Source organism: Homarus americanus, unplaced genomic scaffold (genome assembly GCF_018991925.1).
Source record: "Homarus americanus isolate GMGI-L3 unplaced genomic scaffold, GMGI_Hamer_2.0 scaffold4896, whole genome shotgun sequence".
NCBI classification, from domain to species: domain Eukaryota; kingdom Metazoa; phylum Arthropoda; class Malacostraca; order Decapoda; family Nephropidae; genus Homarus; species Homarus americanus.
In genome coordinates, this window is record NW_024749657.1 from 10,871,404 (window position 1) to 10,888,668 (window position 17,265).

The following is a 17,265-nucleotide window of genomic DNA, read 5'->3' on the forward strand; positions in this document are numbered from 1 at the left end:
CAGTTTTTCATACTGTTATTTACAACGTAAATTTACATTACTGATGCAAGTTACCAATAATGGAATCGACATAATTATGCTCGACACAAGACTCTATACATTACGGAAAAACAAGAAAAAACGGATGTGTTTATGATGAATGTCAGAGTCAGAAGAGAATAATGATAAACTGAAGAGTAGATGAAGGACACTTCCTATATATATTATTACTTGTTTCTTTTTCTGCGTTTATGACAAATACTGATTCACATTCTCTTCACTCTGATTATTTTATCACTATACGTTCAAAATGTATCAACAATTAATTATACAACACACGAACCAGTGATCTTGATTATTTTCTTCTTGTAGCGCACGGCAGTTTATGTTACGTTACGCATCTTAGTCTTAGGGCGTTAAATTTTTTTGGTCAACGTCATTATAATCATCATCATCATCACCTCATCATCATCACCATCATCATACACTTAATTACCATTTAATTGACTAGTTTCACCATAAACACTATAGATCACATTTACTCCTCACCATCTTCCTCATCATCAAGAATCAAACCTTTTTTTTTTTTTAAATGTGTTATGCATTTCTCTATGAATACAAACCTGACTAACTGACATGACTGACAGAGATAAGTCCGTCAAGGGGTGGTGTGCTGACAGCATGGCCCAGTTAGCTGCCGGGTGTATGGTTAATAATTCTGTTATATCCTCATTTTAATTCAAAATTTAACCCACCATTATCAATAGAATTTAAGTGTTTATATTACTGAGCTTTAGGCACGTTAACTTTAAGTTCTGTCTCGTTAGCTGGTAAATGGTGTGTATACAGTGGTGGTGAGCCGTACAGCGCAGCGGAAAGTTGCCCAGTCAGTATAAACTAGCCCATGCTGACGCACCTTATGATTGATTCTTGATCACCTTTGTTGTCAGTCTACCATCACCTTCACCTTATGCCATCAATAATAAATCAGTGTTTCGAAAATGCCCTTAAAAATATTATTATTCAAAGACCTTCAATCAGTCTTTATATCAACATTTTTCAACTGCATTAAATAATTGGTCAAACAAAATATCTCATTGAGGGAATAATACTTCTAACCAATGCCCTTATAGAATACTGTGCAGATATATGGGAAGAGCAGCTGATAAATGTTTATATCAAATAACCGACACGAGATATCCTCAGGTGGAAACAGTGACCCCGACAGAGCGTGTTACCAGGGCCGTGTTATCGTCATCACCTTCAGGGTATATAGTCATCATCATCAGTAAGTTCATCGTCAGCTCGTCTGTTTATATTATGGCGCTGTTCCCACTCATCTCTTTTTTTATGTATATATATATATATATATATATATATATATATATATATATATATATATATATATATATATATATATATATATATATATATATATATATATATATATATAAATATTTTTTGTTTTGTTACGAAACAGCAATTATCTTCCTTTCATCTTTTCAGCCTTCATATCAGCTTTTTTCCTTCATAAGTCTTCCTCTTATTGGTATCACACAGGGAAGATACGAGGTTGTACGAATAAAAAACTAATATTGATTTATATTAATGAGAGACAAGAGCGACATCACTGACATGTTTAAATCTTTGTTACCTCAGTGTTAAAACCACTTTTTGGGGGCATTTCATTATAAGTTCTTGCAACTTTTTATTTTACATTACTTTATGTTATAGTACAATTATTTTCTTAGTTAACTCTCTCAAATTATAATATATTATATTCATGTTTTTGATTGGCTGATTAGATAATGTTTGAACCAATCATCGGTCTTCTGGGGATTGTGTTTTCAGTTCCTGGAATCGACTTGGAATTGGCCAGCTACTATACAGGCTACCGCTGCCAACCAATCAGCTTTTCATATTAGATCCGTATTTGGGGTTTACGTTTCTTCTACCTGATATCGGCTTTTGCCCCCCAACCACATAAACATTTTACGAAATGCTCTTAGTTTCTAGTCGATATTACCATATTGGCAGTGTCCTACAATTTATTTTTCCATTCACGTAGTTTCACATCATGTGCGAAATCTATGTAACAACAGTATTATTGTAGGTATATATGTATAGGGAATCATTTTGTGTCTGATATACGACTAATGACTCTGAGAATAAAAAATAGCATCCACTTGTTAAACACAGAGCATTAGACTTTAGGGAGATTAACTCCATCTTCCAGCTTTACTTAATGGCGTGTCTTTGGTGCCTTTCTTTCAAGCCGTTTTCTTTATAAATGGAAAACCTTTTCAGTGATTCTTGGATCGTTCTTAAAAAAAATCTTGATTCCAAGTGACTTTTCTATTTTAATATGAACACAACGTAATAATATTTCAATGAGTGCCAGAAGTTGTCCCCGGGTATATACTGTAATGTACTGTACTGCACACAAGACTAGCAGCTGACTGAGAGGAATAACCATCTTCACGGTCTGGTCAATCACATTGTTCCATCCGCACGTTCTGGCCAATCAGCTGAGCCCTCCTTTTGGCCAATTACATCATTTGGCACCACGATGACGGAAGGGGAACTGTATTTTTTTTCTTTTCTCCTCTCAAATAAAATACAATTAAGATTCACGTTTAAAATTTACTATCACTATTTTCTTGTCGCCATGATTCTAGGTTCAGTTCTTCTTTACAAATTATTCATAAATAATTAACAGTACAATTTTGTTCTTAAGATTTATAAGTAAGCTTTTTCATAACACTTCACTTTTGTTGTAAAAGGTTTCCTTGGGGTGACACTTTCTAAGAACATACATATCTAGCTACATATACAGCATAAGTACAGCTAAAAAATCTTTATATCACGTACACTTTGCTGTTTTACTATGCTGGTTACCTCAAAATTATATTACATGAATGAAAAATAACTACAGTGGAAGAACCAGGTATGTTTACGTTTCAGAGTAATATGCCATCGTTTTAACACATAGACTTGTTACAGAAATTATCTCCTCCTCCTCCTCCTCCTCCTTCTCTTCACCTTAAAGTAAGAGGAAACAGGATTCTTACCAAAGCTGGACTTCTGAACTCTGTATTCCGTAATAAATGTATGTAGTTACAGAAGCTTCTGGCCTTTTCCTTCTTCTCACAATATAAATATACTTTGTCTTGGGGACTTTGGCTTTGTTGTCTGAAGAACTGACCATTTACTGTCAAGAGGTGTCTGACCTCTTTTCCCGGATTACTGGCCTCTTGCAGTCAAACTTGAGGACGCAGCGAGAGGACGGAGGGACCCTGCAAGACAGTTGAGGTCTCATGAAACTCACTCCTGAAGACGTAACAGGGCACTGGTGCCACTTGCCTTCAACGGAATTTCAGAGGAGACCTTTCGAAAGTAATGCGCCGCGTTGTCGATAATCTGAAACTCGTTTGATATGCCATAATAATGTCGACTCCACCTTTTTCATAAGGGGAATGGCTTCCTTTTGGCAAAGGCTTTTTACCTTTCTTTTATCAGAGACATGTGTTACTAGGGTCTCTAATTATTAATTGACAATATTCTCCTTGTCCCTGACCTAGAAAAAGTGCTCTCTCCAGCCTCACAATCAGTAGATATGAAATCATATACTCTGAAATACCACAAACTTCGTCTTCTTCAATTCATAAAAAAATACTTCTTCCATTATTAAGATAATAGTTTTGTTCCTATCATACCTCAATAATGGGGATCACACTCTTCTAAGCCTTGAAGACCATCTCTCCGATTAAGATCTCACAGACAGTAATCATGCAGTTTACACATTGTGAAGAACAAAGATCTGACAATATGTCAAAACTCAGTAGAATAGAGACACACTATTTTACATATCTGAATAAATATGGGAATCTAATCATTCGGACTCCCCAAAATTATAGAAATATAAAATATTTTACAATTCAAATGACGGAATATTTTTATGCCAGACGTCAAAATCTCAATCATCGGAGATCTACCATTTCTCCCAGACGTCAAATGATGAGAACGCACATCTCCAAAACCTCAGAAAAAACGGAGATCCAATCACTCTGGTCTTCAAATAGCGGATATCTGTTCCAAGATGAGGCAACGCTCTCCAGAGGATGCCCTGGAACGGTCATGGGAGAGCCTAGGGGTGGCCAAGGCGTCAAGCACCGTGTATTCAGTGAGTGCTGTAGAAGAGGAGCCATTCTGGTGGTGGTGGCGGGGCACCTCCACACACAGGGGCACGCTACTCCTTGCGCTTGTCCTTGGACGACTTCTGTAATAGGTACACGAAGATGAAGACTTAGCGACATGTGGAGAAATTGATTGGCTAAAACTGATTGACAAACAGGAAGGGGGGGGTTAACATGTGTGGCTTAGGGAACTGTCAGGAAAGACGAAATGATGCATGGACAAGAATAACGAGATAAAGAATGTGAACTGAGGGAGATAAAGTAATGAAATATGATGGAGGGAAAGAGACAGAGGAGTAAGAATTAACAAGATCAACTCATAAACACAAACTGAAAAATAAAACAGTGAATTGGGACGTAAGGAGAGAATAAAGGATGGCAACTTTCCCAACAAACTACAACTGGTAAGATAAACAAAGGTACTGCCAACAAAGACAGTACTAAAAGAAGTCAAGTAGCTCTGTGTTGTAAGTTAGGTAGAAACCAAAAAAGTTGCCTTGGGTGAAATCTCTAAACAAACAGAGAGAGAGAGAGAGAGAGAGAGAGAGAGAGAGAGAGAGAGAGAGATTCATTAATGATACTCTGGAATGTCGCTACTGAAGGGTGGGAAGAAGACTCATAGATGTATAAAGCTTGTTGGATAATATATATGTTATATAGTATATTGTAGAGTTTATTAAGCGCCTGAAGGAAAACACAGAATATATTGCAAGAATTGTTAACAAATTAAATTTTCTTGAACAAATATAATTCAGTCGATTTCAAAACGAAAATATATGAATAAATATTAAGTAAATCATTTAGTGATTTATGAAACAAAAGAAACAAAACTTTGACTCTCCTAGATGTTGTTTAATTTTTATTAAATATGAAACAGCAACGAAGGTTTGGACGTGTGTGTAATATTGACACTTACAGGGGTTCTCACATGCTGTAGCAGAAGTATTCGAAACTTGGGGATATCTTTTTTTTTTTTTGTTACTTAATCTTGGGACAGTGTGGTACCATTGAAACCCTGAGGATAGTGTGGCGTGTTTATGATGCAGAACATGACAGGTAAGGTTACTGACGCACGTTGCTCCTGGTACTGTGTGATGAGCTTAAGACGCAGTGTAGTGAGATCTAGACATAGTGTAGTGAGCTGAAGGCAATGTCGTGAGTTTAGGACATAGTTTGGAAGGGTTAAGACACAGTGTGATGTATATGTTTATATATAGCACACTCACCTAGTGATCTTGGGACGACGGAAAGCGCCCAGTTATGTCTTGTAAGATGTCGGTGCAAAATGAATGCAAAATTCCGATATCGCATTGCAAAAACCAAATGAGTAACCCAAAAAAAACCAGAAACAGATAATATATAAAAATAAATAAAGTGATTCGTATATATATAGGGGAATAATAATATATTAGTAGAGAATAAAGATATATTAAATAATGATAATGAATAACAATAGAACTAATAAATAAAAGGATGAATAAATGAAAAAAAACTACACACAAAAAGAAAATAGATATAAACTAGAAGAGACAAACAAAAGACAGTAAATTATATAAAAAAGAATAAACGAATAAAACAACTGAAAAAAAACATCCGCAAGTAGGACCAGTCGTACATGTCTGGATCACCGAGTAACCTACTTCTCCAGCGGACAACAGCTGCAACAGGAGTAGGGGGAGTAGGGAGGGAAGCCGCTGGAATCCCCACAGCAACAGGTCTGAGAGCAGCAGGAGGGACACGGCCTGCACCTCGAGGTGAGGATCCGCTTGAATGCATCTCTGAATTCCTGGTTGAAGATGCTGTAGATGATGGGGTTAAAGGAGGAGTTGGTGTACCCGAACCACGTCAGCGTCTGTAGAGAGGGTGAGAGAGGGAGAGAGGTCCTTGTCAGAGTATAAATTACTGTAGTTTCAGTTCTTAGTGATAATAGGTACCAAGTGCAACGAATACAATATTGAGAGAAAGAGAAGAACAGAGAGAAATCTTAGACGGTCAGACATCTTCTATTTAGTACACCAAAATAAACTAGTCCCTCCCTCCTGTATTCGTTTGGCCAACAATTTATTGTCCACGTGTCTAAGTGCCCATTTCTAATTAATATTTGAATGCAATTTAGTATTCCTGATATAGAGAAAGATATTTCTAACTGTAAGATTGCACAGTACAGTACAATGGTTATTCTAAATTTGCCTACCAACATGTATGCCTTGGTATAGTAGGGTGTGTCATACGGAGGCGAATTTTTTTTTTTTGAGTTTGAAAAATCGGCCCATGGTATTAATGATGTAGTTCTATGTGCAGAATCATGTGATATCTTCAGATTTGAAAAGTTTTCATTTTTTGCTAGGTAAATTTTAACTTGAAATCTTATGAAAATTCAGTATTCCCACCCTTTTACCAGCACCACTAAATAGCTTATTTAAAGTAAAGTAAATGTATCAGGTTAATTTATTAGGATGAAAATGATCCAGAATAGTGAAACGAATGATCTTGACACATTTATTAAATTTAATATTCCTTTAGAAAACAAAATCATCAAATACAAAAACCGGTTTTACTACTACGACCCGGTGTTGCTGCACACCATAGAGAACATGTCTTTCTTGCTTCTGTTTCTACTCATCACCTCCCTGCTGACCACCTGAGCTCGGATGTAGCCTTCCCTCCTCTCCTGGCTGTACACGTGACTGCTGGCCTCGCTCACTTGCTGTACACAACGCTCTATACTCTGGGTGTGCGAGGGCCAGGCAGGGACATGCATGGGGTTGTCCAGGAAAGCTCTGACTTGAACATTGGTGAGGCTGCAGGTAAGAGGGGGCTCACTGCCAGCCTGGATGTTATCCAGATCTATGAGATCAGTGAGGGTCTTGGCACCTAGATTGACTTCAGGAGTCTTCTGACCCTGAAGGAATCGTCACCAACTGATTCGTCATGCCCAGATCCTCTCATAAGTCTCATATCCAAGATCTTTTTGACTGCCACTCTTCTCTCCTCCTCATCCTTACTGCAGAGCATTGTCTGCAGAACTGCCTCGGGATGAGCATACCAGGAAGATCTCCTCACAGTCTGCTCCACAATCTGAACAACCTTCCTTGGCTGACTCCTCAGGAGCTCAAGCTGGAAGAGAACATGCCTCGGACCTTCGGAGAACGATGACTTGACCTTGGTGTTGAACCAATTTGGCAAGTAGACACTCACGATGAATTGGACAATAAGTCTCAGGTTGTGAAGCTGGTTCCCTTTCAGTTTATGATGAGCGACCCAAATTCTGCAGAACCTGAGAGCCGTTGTGAGCCACCTAGAATGTGAGACTGGACCTATCTGCAGGTAAGCAAGTCTATCAGGCATGACCCCAGTTTTGATGGCACTGCAAATCATGTAACCATAGTACTGGTCAGTACTCAGGTCGTCAATGACAGTATGTGCAAGCTCAACGAGTGGAGGGCCAACTGTGATTTTTTCAAAGCTCGGATTTATTTCTAACTCAGTGGCAGAGTCCAGCATCTTGCCAAGAGGACCAGACCATCTGTTGTTTGAAAGAGTCTTGCCATCCAGCTCCTGGATCAGATGTCTGAGTTGCAACTCGTTGGTGTGGAGGTCACAAACAATCCAGACCAGCTTCCTCCCAATCTTCCGCTCTATCCACTGTATGACCCCCCCATTGCCACCCTGTGTTCGTGTTGGTGCTGTCCCCTCCAATGGCTGCAGGGTCTGGTCTACGTTCCTCTCTCTGAGCCAGTTCACAATGATATCTGCCACTACCTCAGCTGGTTTCCTGATGTCATCTTTCTCTGGAGTGAACTGCCACAAATACTTCCCTCCTGGTTCACTGCAGCAGGAGTAGTGTTCCTCCTTCACCATGGCAGGGAACAACTTGTCAAAATCTCCAACTTTCATGAACACTTTAGTGTCATCCCTTCTCCCATCAAAGAACAAACAATTGATTCCATTTTCTCTTATCCCCTTATCAAACTCCTCTTCTAGGTTACTGACAAGTTTCTCCTGAACTCTCCTTACTTTGTTATGATGATCTATCACCAGGTGAACATCATCAGGTGTTATCAAACCACCGTCAATCAGGCAGCTGTTGCTATCTCTGCAGTTTCTCTGAGACCAGTGTGGTGTCGCATGCTGGCCAGAGAGCTATGCTCGGGATATCTTTCTATTTCGAATCTTATGCCTGGAAGGTTTTGGATCATTGTGTTTCTGGGTTAGGGACAAAGTCACCATTCTTCTGGTCAGCACTCAGCGGATCAGCCATGGGAAGTCATTAAACTCTGAATCAGCTTGACTCCAATCATCGGCCTTTTTACCTCACCCTGGGCCTTCTCAAGTCCTCTTTTCCTCGGCAACTCTTCTCCTCTGTCTCTCTGTGGCAGCCTCCTGTCTCTTGGACTCCGGAATATCTTGGCTAGAAATCATGAGAGCCCCTATACTTCCTTGATCTTCTCTCTCTGTGCTTTGACAAATGCCAGTTCGATCCACAGGAATCTTCAGTTCACGCTTGCAAATACAGGAGATGTGGGCCTCGGATTTACAGAGTCTGATCTTATCAAACTCCCAGGACCAGAGAACAATTGGGCACTTGCAAGTAATTATGTCAAATAACTGGTCAGTTGTAGCAAGCTATATGCTAGGTTTTCCTCTCCCAAGAAGTCCATCTACCTATGATCTCTCACTTCTAATCTTCTTCTGACTTGTTATGACTGGAGGCTTGAACTGGCGTTAGCCAGAGTGTACTGTGCCAAGACAACTTTGGTCATAATACTGGCAATGTCTTTGTTTGCATAGTTCTTTGGACTGCTTTTCACTGATTTGCCTGATTAAAACACCGTATCTCAAAAGCATCTCTCAATGTAGAGCAACTCGACTTCAGGAGCTCTCTCCCAGACCCAAGATAGTGAAGGCTGAGATATGGCTGGATTTTTGGTTCCCTCTCGTCCTGACACAAGCAGCCATCACCAAATATTATAAAGCTTGCAAATATCAGGAATGCGAGCAGAGAAAATATTGGGACATTTAAAGAATGAAGTCAGAAAGCAATGTTCACTATTTAATTGTAATGCACTAATGCAGCTGTACGTTAGATTTTCGATAAATTTCACGCTAAAATTTACCTAGTAAAAGGTTGCAAAATATTAAAACTGAAATTATTTTCCGTTTATATACACTAAAATCTACCAAAAAAGTGATGGGCCATTAGTTTTAGCTGATCTTCCCTCCTATGACACACCCTATTGGTATAGGATATTCTTTCAGCCCGTCTTGTATTTTTGTATCACACTGATCATTTATCAAACAACTCTCTAAACATTATATATTTACAAAAAAAGGTTCAAAAAGTTGATTTTTCTATCTTTCGAGGCCTTCAGGATTGGTAGATGTTTAAGATGACACTGAAAATGAAGTGCATGTTCCTGCCAAGTAACAAGCTATACTTTGCACCACCATAACAAGTTACAGGTGACATTACTGATGAAGATTCAGGAGACGAAGATGGTAGTGGTACCATGAATAACCAGCCAGGAAGCATGCTTACAACAGCTGTGTGGTCAGGATGGCTCCAAATAGAGCCGAGGCCAGGATTCGTGTGAGAGGAGAGAAAACGTATTCGGGGTTGGTAACTTATGTATTGATTCAATAATGAATAATGCACGACAACCACATCGAAAGTGTGTTCCCAATGCTTCCTTAGATCTGCTGTCCTTCTGAAGATGTGTTGCACGCTTTTATTTAGAGCGTTATCGCAGTTATCAAAGAAGACCACCTCTTAATGGGTCAGATAGAAGATACGATTAGCTTGCACATTGGGTGCAAAACAGGTGTGCACACTGTCATCACAAACTACCACAATATGTGAAAAATGCCATAGAGGAGTCCATGTAAAGTGCTTCAAACAGTATCACACATTCTAGATAAATTGTTCATTTATATATTGGTAATGCATGGAGGCCAATATTATTGAAATACAAAATGTATTATAGGATTTTATAAATATTTTTACAAAATGTGAAATGTTTTAGAGTAACACACAGTGGCACAAAAAACAAAAACGTTTTTTCTTCATTTTAGATGGGTATTGCCTTGATGACTATGTAATTTTAGCATAAAATGTTTATTTTTTTTTATGCATTTTTGTTGCCAAGTTTATGTAAAATACTTCAAAGAGTAGAAAATAGTAACACCAAATAATAATGGTAGAAAAAATATTATTTGGTTTATTTTTGGGAGGGTACTGTCTAGCGGCCTGTATATGGGACACCATATATTTGTGTCCTCTTTGTATTATTTGCAAAATTAACACTATTTTTGTTCTATTTGAGTTTAACTAAACCCAAAAATGGACTGTGTCAGGTACATTAAATTTCAGGTTACTCTGGGCATAAAATAAATGGAGAAAGAGAGAGAGAGAGCGAGAGAGAGAGCGAGAGAGAGAGAGAGAGAGAGAGAGAGAGAGCGAGAGAGAGAGAGAGGTGGTGCTGGATCACAGGCCCTGATGCGACACTTCTTGGTCAGGATAACATCTTTTCTCTTAACGACGTGGATGTTTTACAATGTTATCCACCGTATAAGGATCATGTCTGTCTTTCATAAGGACTTGTCAACTGTCCATTTTCTTAAATGTTATAGACTTACTTGTAAATCTTTCTGTCATTTTGTTCCGTCTGTTTATTTATTTCTTATATTATTTTTATTTTGTATTTTCTTTGCCATTTCATCTGTTTTTCATGTCTTCATAATCCAATTTTCATCATTACCATTCTTAAACATTTCCCCATTCACACCTTAAATTACATATGGTATTTCAGGACTGCTCACTCACCTCCCCTCCCTTCCTCACTCCTTCCCTTCCCAGTGTCTCATCCTTCTCTCTTCTCTACTCCTTCTCCCTCTCCAAATCACTCCCCATCAATTCTTTAATAATATTTTGTCTGCTCTCCCTCCTCTTCTCATTCTCTCTACTCCTTTGTCTCATTGCTCCCAACATTAACAGCTTCACCACCTACTAATCTCTCTTACGTCTTCCTCCTCTTCGGTGCCACATACTCTCATCTCCCGAACTCTCCCTCTTACCTCTCGTTTCTATATTCCCGCCTTCCTTCACCACCTTCAAAGGAACTTGGCTCAATCCCACACGTCCTTACTCGATCACTTCAACACTCTCTTATTTTCCTTCAGTGCTCGTTCACCAAAACACTTCTCAACACACTCCCCCCCGCGCCCTCACCTTGAACACCTCGTCTTTTATACATCCTTGACAGAAGGCGGCGGCGATGTTGACGCAAAAGAAGGGAACCCAGCAGGTGAGGAAGGTGCCGACGATGATGCCGACAGTAGTGGCGGCCTTAGATTCTGAGACGTGGCACGGTGCCGCCACCTTCTTGGGTCTGGACGTGTCACCCTCCAGAGCTCCCAGGGTCACGGGGCGCACCAAAGCCTAGGGGACAAAACACAAGGTTGTTTGTGAGAGAAGCAGAAGAGGGGAGGCACATCGGAAGAGAAATGAAGTATATATATATATATATATATATATATATATATATATATATATATATATATATATATATATATATATATATATATATATATATATATGTGCTGATAACCACAAGGAAAGAAGAAACACGAAGTTCCCAAGCGCTTTCGTGTAATTCACATCTTCAGGGGTGAGTACAGACTAGAGAGAGTAATACAAATCAACGTGTATATATACAGAGGAGGGTGAGACCAGGTCCACGATGGTCAGGTATTAGGTAATGACCCTACTAATCTTTAAATAGCACACAACGGTTGGTGGTCAGGTCAGATGGTCAAGTGACCCGGCCTTCTCACCTGATCACAAATCTTCTTAATTACAAAATTGTCCAGCTTGTACATGCCGTTACTCAAATTCACGTTGAATGCTTCGGTATGTTTAATAAGACTAGATTCTATGATGTTCCTACTATCAATTGAATTACATGGTAATATTGAGGAGGCATTATCCCAGTCAATGCAATGCTTGTTATCCCTCAAATGAACAAACAGAGCATTGGATTCCTGGCCTGTCCTAACACTGTATTTGTGTTGTTTTATTCTAGTTGCAAGATCTTTACCTGTCTGGCCAAGGTAAAACATATTACATTCCTTGCAAGGAACTTTATAAATGCAGCCAATTGTGTTGTTGGGGGAGTTCTTGATTAACATTTGTTTAACAGTGCATGAGTTTTTAAATGCCACATTGACGTTCCAGGTTTTTAGCTGTGCAGGAATGTGTGAGAAATTTTTGTGAAATGGTAATATTAAGATATTCTTATGGTCATGGGTGGGCTTGGGGTCAGTTCTATAAAAAGTTTTCTTAGTAATGTTTAAGCATTTGTCTATGAAAGATCTTGGGTATTTAAGGTTTGAGCCAATATTATATATATATTTGTATTCCTCATCGATGAATTCCGGACTGCAAATTCTCAAGGCACGTAAAAACATTGTTGAAAATACTGACTGTTTGACTTTATTATGGTGGGCCGAATAATAATGAATGTATGAACACACATTAGTTGGTTTTCTATAAATACTGAACTTAAAAGTGTTACCTATTTTGTGTATCAGACAGTCTAGGAATGGCAATTTACAGTCTTGCTCTAATTCCACAGTGAATTTGATCGAGGGGGCTAAGTTGTTAAGTTGTGGCAGGAAAGCTTTTAGGTCCTCATTACATGGCCAGAGACATAATACATCATCAACATACAGTGATTTACTTGCATATATATATATATATATATATATATATATATATATATATATATATATATATATATATATATATATATATATATATATAATATTCAGAAATTTTGGTGTGATATTTTAGAGACGTTAGCACGTAAATAACCGATGCTGAGTCACCCTTAGCCACGTGGCAGGTTGGCCAAGCGCCAATAACGCCTCCCTCCCAAGCGGACGGAGACTTTTGGAACTAGGCCTATACAATATTAAATGTAATTTACCGAATTAATGGACGCGAATCATGAATTTAGGGGACTGTTATTAAATTTTAAAATTATTATAGATCGTTTCTCAGTCTAAATATGTCACGTGTGTCCCAACGAAGCTCTTAGTTATGCGGGAAAATATGTCACTAGGCCAAGCTAACGCCTTGGGGAAACACGAGCCTGGCTGGTCCTCAGTCACACGAAAGCGAATGGACAGACGGGACTTCTCCGCGCGTCCGTCCAGGAAAAACGATCACGTGGTCTGGTCTCCTTGTGTATACGCCATTCAGTTTGCAAGTAAGTTTTATTCGATCTCAGACAGGGTTTAGATAGGGCAGAGAAGAAGTTAACAATAGCTAACAGAGAGTTTATTGCAGGGCTTCTGAAGAACCCAATCGATTGACGAGTGTCGATTGACGATTGCCGATTGACGATTGAAGTGGTTTGAGCGGGGTGGAACGATCGGAGCGGCTTGTCACTGGTTAGCAAGGTTTTAGCTGGGACTTCCCGAAGTGAACGAGTGCCCCTGACAACTAAACTACGTGGGACTAACACCCTCATTGGTTGATCAGTTCTCCCCACTTGGGTTCACATCACCACGTGTTTTGGGTCAGTTAGAAATATTTTTTACCGGATGGGGAAATAGAACCTTTCCCTCAGCTGGACAGAGTTCATCGGCTGGCAGTCGCCAGCATGTTTACGGGAAATGGTGGTAAGGTGTGTTTAGAATTTACCAAGTCCAGGTGTGAGAACAACGCTCCTCATGGTTGATTTTCACTCGTGAGACGTAAGAGTTCCTCTCCAAAGTTGTGAAGGGCTTGTAGTGCCTTGAAAATACGGGTGCATTTGGAACCTATGTGTGACGCGTGTTTACGGGTGTTGGTGGAGAAAAACATTCATGACTTCTGAGATCTAGAGAAAATACTGACAAAAACAGCGGAGCAAACGCCTGCCTTTGGGTTATGAGTGATTTTCTAGGGTTTCTTGTAAAAGCCAGCCTCCTTGGCGGGTTAGTAGTTACACCTTTTCAGGTTATTGGACAGCTAAGATTGTAGTATTTTGTGGGTCATCCCTGACAGGCTATGATTGATCCATGTGTGTAGGCCTGTTCATGGTGGAGTTAATAATTTCTTAATATTTTTTATACTATTTCTCAGTGACTGATATTATTTTGTTGAATGCCCTTAAGGCATTGTTCATTTATTTCTGAATAATTTTGATACTATTGTTTTTCTAACGTTTATATGCCACTAAGGGATGTGAGATAACGAGGGAACTGTATTCAGGTGAGCTCCTCATTATATATATATATATATATATATATAAAATCAACGACCTCACCAGCCAGGACTCGAACCCTCGACCTACTGGGTGGGACTAGGGAACGCTACCGACCAAGCCACAAGGACACTAAAGCAGTCCTAGACTCTGTTATATTTCACACAAAGCCTGTTCATCGAGCTGATGGCGCCGTGAACCTCATTGGGAACTGCCCGTGCCGCGTATATGGTGTCAGTAGCATTTTACCGAATCCAGCTGGTATGAAACACGAGGTACCATATATATAATTCACTTTTAGTCCATATAACACGCGGGCTTTGAACATATAATCAAAGACCAGGACTCGAACCCTCGACCTAGTGGGTGGGACTAGGGAATGCTACAGACCAACCCTGGCTGGTGAGGTCGTTGATTATATGTTCAAAGTCCGCGTGTTATATGGACTAAAAATGAAGTATATATATATATATATATATATATATATATATATATATATATATATATATATATATATATATATATATATATATATATATATATATATATATATATATATATACATATATATATATAATCTTTTGTTTCCTTGGGTATTCTATTACTTCTTTTAGCTCTACACAAGTCTCTTATTAGTCTCTAAAGAAGGAGATCGCCGTCTGATGGGTGGGTATGTCTTCTTACTATCAGCTTATCACCATCTTCATTATCATCATCAAATGAAGCTATTTCTGGGTTGCTGATTCACCAATTAATACCAAAAGAGCCAAATTAAAAAGATAAATACGATCAAAGAGACTTTAATGATTAAGCGAATGTTTTGCAGCACCGCTGGGGAAAGGAAGAGAATCAGAATCTATATGTTCAGTGTCCATGACGCAAGGGAATAGAAGTTATTTTTGACCTTTAATTTTTTTTCTTCAAATTGATCAATTAACTGGAGGGGAAAGAGTAGTCTTTTAGGACCTTAGTGATGAGGACTGGCTCGTTCAACCCAAGCTTGATGAGAGAGGTAATTGCAGGATGAAACAGAATACAAAAATACGTGATCAACCATGCAGCACCTGGACAAAAATGGATGGGGGAACCGATAAAGTGATTGGTGGGCTGAGTGTGTGTGTGTGTGTGTGTGCGTGTGTGTGTGTGTTAGCAGCAATGGCCTGGTAGGCAGGCATATATTACCTTCAATATATTTTTAATCTTTCAACGTCTCGGTAAACCTAACCTAACCTGACCTAACCTAACCTAACCTAACCTAACCTAACCAATCCAATCTCAGGAGTCCGAGAATAAGGTTGAACTGAAAGGCTCCGGTATGAAACGACAGTCAACATGGGAGTTCTTATATATACATGGAAGGCAAAAATTATTAAAATAAAAAAAAATAAAAAAACGTAATTGTATAAAAACTTGCGTAACAATAATGTGAACATTTTAATCCTTAGTCCGCAGGTGTGAACAAAACCCTCTCAAGTCTCAGAAAGTCAGTCAATGCCGGTATCATCATATTCATCGTCATTATTCTGGCGACCTTGCCCGCCGCTCTAATTCTTGTCTCCAGGAATCCAGATTTTGACTCCATTCATCCATGTCATCTCTGCCAACCCTTACGCCTCCTCTACTCACAGGTTTAAACTATAATCTCCATTATCTTCTCCTTCATAATAATGCTAAGTATCTCATATTTCTTATTCTTTAAGTGTTCAGTATTTCCCTCGTTGATATAACCAATCTTAGCATTTCTTTATTTCTTGGCTATCAGTACAACTCTTCTACTCTTCTTTGGCTTTTGTCTATACATTTCTGCCCACTAAAATATTACTGGTCACATACTTCATGACAGTAGCCTTTTTAACTAATTAATATTTTTTTTTACAGATATCTAAGGCTTTTTCATGTTATTTCTGATTGATCTAATCTTGCATTAATTTCTCTTTCACATTTACCATTCCAATTTATGTGTCTTCCTAAATGCACAAAATTTTTCCACTTTTTTGCGTTTCCTGTTGCCTACCATAGTTTTTGTTTTGAGATAAACCAGTTATTTTAATGGCTCTTCCTTACCTTCAATAAAAATGCATGTTCTAAATATCGAAAGTTTGAAATTACTTTCCAATTACGTTTTCCTTCAATAGTATTTACAGCTTCTTCAATACAAAAATCTGAATGGATATAGAATGTTGGAGGAAGCACGAAGCTTTGTCCAGCGTCTTGTTTAACCCGAAACCAATTAGCAAGTTCCTACATACAAACACTGCAGTTTCCTAATCCTACTCAAGATTTTTTTATTCCTCTAAAGCAGGGGTCGCAAACTTTTTCTGAGTGGGCCGGATAACTGAAAGAATGACGAGCGCGGGCCGCATAATCATTCTGTTCAATACTTGCAAGCCAGAACGAAAGCTCTGGTAACGTGAGAGCGTGGCGGAGCTACCACGAGCCGGGGAAGGACTTGGGATCCGGCCCATGAACCGTAGTTTGGTGACCCTGCTCTAAAGTCTAATGTCTCCATCGTTAATGTGTTTTTTTCTATAATTTTAATTCACTTTGTCATAACTATTATATACTCCTTTAGACTCTAAGCCTCTAAACACTTCAATTAAAACTTTCAATCTCAAGATACTGATACCTTTTCTAATTCTCCTTCCCTTGCTAAATGATTTTGCACTTTATATGAATCTTTGTTTAATCTAATCTTTATTGTGATTAAAATTGTGTTAATTACAATTAACCTAACCTAACCCAACCCAACCCAACCTAAGCTAAGCGCTAAGCTAAGCTAGGGTAAGCTAACCTCTCCCTTTCTGTCTCCAGGAATCGTGTGTTGGGCAGGGCAATGTAGT

General features: G+C 38.8%; 1 protein-coding gene across 1 annotated transcript in view; it reads right to left on the minus strand.

The window, feature by feature from the left end:
• Nucleotides 1–482: 482 nt before the first annotated feature.
• Nucleotides 483–17,265, minus strand: part of LOC121853544 (dopamine receptor 1-like) — a 38,577-nt gene continuing 21,794 nt past the window's right edge. Inside the window, exons 4-6 of the mRNA XM_042347747.1 lie at nucleotides 11,404–11,613; nucleotides 5,816–6,027; nucleotides 483–4,258 (exon numbers count right to left, since the gene is read on the minus strand). Coding sequence (XP_042203681.1) covers nucleotides 4,054–4,258; nucleotides 5,816–6,027; nucleotides 11,404–11,613 — 627 coding nt within the window. The 3' untranslated portion in view covers nucleotides 483–4,053. The remainder of the gene's footprint in view (nucleotides 4,259–5,815; nucleotides 6,028–11,403; nucleotides 11,614–17,265) is intronic.